Below are 1,189 nucleotides of genomic sequence, written 5' to 3'. Positions count from 1 at the left end.
CCTGCACATGCAGCCAGCTGGGTGACCTTGGGTCAGGCACAAGTTCTCTTGGAGCTGTTCTCTCAGGAGCAGTTCTCCATAGAGCTCTCTCAGCCCCATCGACCTCCCAGGGTGTCTGTTGTGGGAAGGAGAAGGGAAAGGTGTTTGTAAACCGCTCCGCCTCCTCTTTTTTCTGTCGACACCATATAACTTGACATCGGAAGCCAAACTGCAGGAAAACGAGGGATGAGAACTGTATTATCATTTTGTTGAATATGATAAGAGGTCTTTTCCATAACACAGAATCTCCTTCTTTCATCAAACCGTAGAGAGAGAGGGATGGGGGCGATTTGTCCTTCCATCTTGTACCTATTGCCACTCCGGCAGCTGCTAATAGAAAGTTTTTAATCAAAGTTTTGGCTGACCAAGGTTGGTCCGCACCCAGCCCATAATGATAACAGCAGAAGTTCTGGCCGCATCGGTCGGGAGGCGTCGCACTCACTATCAATCCCTCTCTCTGCTCTCAGGCTTCCGCCGGAGGGAAGAAGCGGAAACGGAAGCGAGTGCTGAAGTCCAAAACTTTCGTCGACGAGGAAGGCTGCATAGGTAAGCGACGGGGGGCCGGCTTGGTTGAAGAAACACGGTTCTTTAATCTTAACGCGTCTCAGTTAATGGGTGGGTTAAATCGAGGGCACGTCACCCATCCCAGAGTGAGCCCTGTGCTGTCCCAGCACATGGATTTCCCGCGTGGCTGTTCTAAAGGAGAAGACGCCGTTGTCCCTGAATAGAGGGAAGAACGTTGTTGCCCAGCTGAAGGAATGGGGCAGGTTCACTCAAGAAGGCCAAGGGGGTTTCTACCCCGCCCTTCACTACCCAAAGGAGTCTCAGAGCAGCTTACAATCTCCTTTCCCTCCCCACAACAGACACCCTGGGAGGTAGGTGGGGCTGAGAGAGCCTGACAGAAACTGCTCTTTTTCAAGGACAGCTCTGAGAGAACTTGTGACTGACTCAAGGTCACACCAGCAGCTGCAAGTGGAGGAGTGGGGAATCAAACCCGTTTTTCCCAGATTAGAGTCCGCGCACTTAACCACTACACCAAACTGGCTCTCTTGAGATTGAACTGAGAATGACTTTAAGTCTGAAGAGGATCTGTTGGGTAGGGGCACGGGGGAGAGCCAGTTTGGTGTAGTGGTTAGGAGCATGGACTCTA

General features: G+C 51.7%; 1 protein-coding gene across 1 annotated transcript in view; it reads left to right on the top strand.

Moving 5' to 3' along the window:
- POLD3 (polymerase (DNA-directed), delta 3, accessory subunit) overlaps positions 1 to 1,189 on the top strand; it is a 34,595-nt gene that overhangs the window by 30,575 nt on the left and 2,831 nt on the right. The window contains exon 11 of the mRNA XM_015418986.1: positions 507 to 585. Within this exon, the coding sequence (XP_015274472.1) occupies positions 507 to 585 (79 nt within the window). The remainder of the gene's footprint in view (positions 1 to 506; positions 586 to 1,189) is intronic.

Source organism: Gekko japonicus, unplaced genomic scaffold (genome assembly GCF_001447785.1).
Source record: "Gekko japonicus isolate JY-2015 unplaced genomic scaffold, Gekko_japonicus_V1.1 scaffold3212, whole genome shotgun sequence".
NCBI lineage: Eukaryota > Metazoa > Chordata > Lepidosauria > Squamata > Gekkonidae > Gekko > Gekko japonicus.
This window is presented reverse-complemented; position numbering and strand designations above follow the sequence as displayed.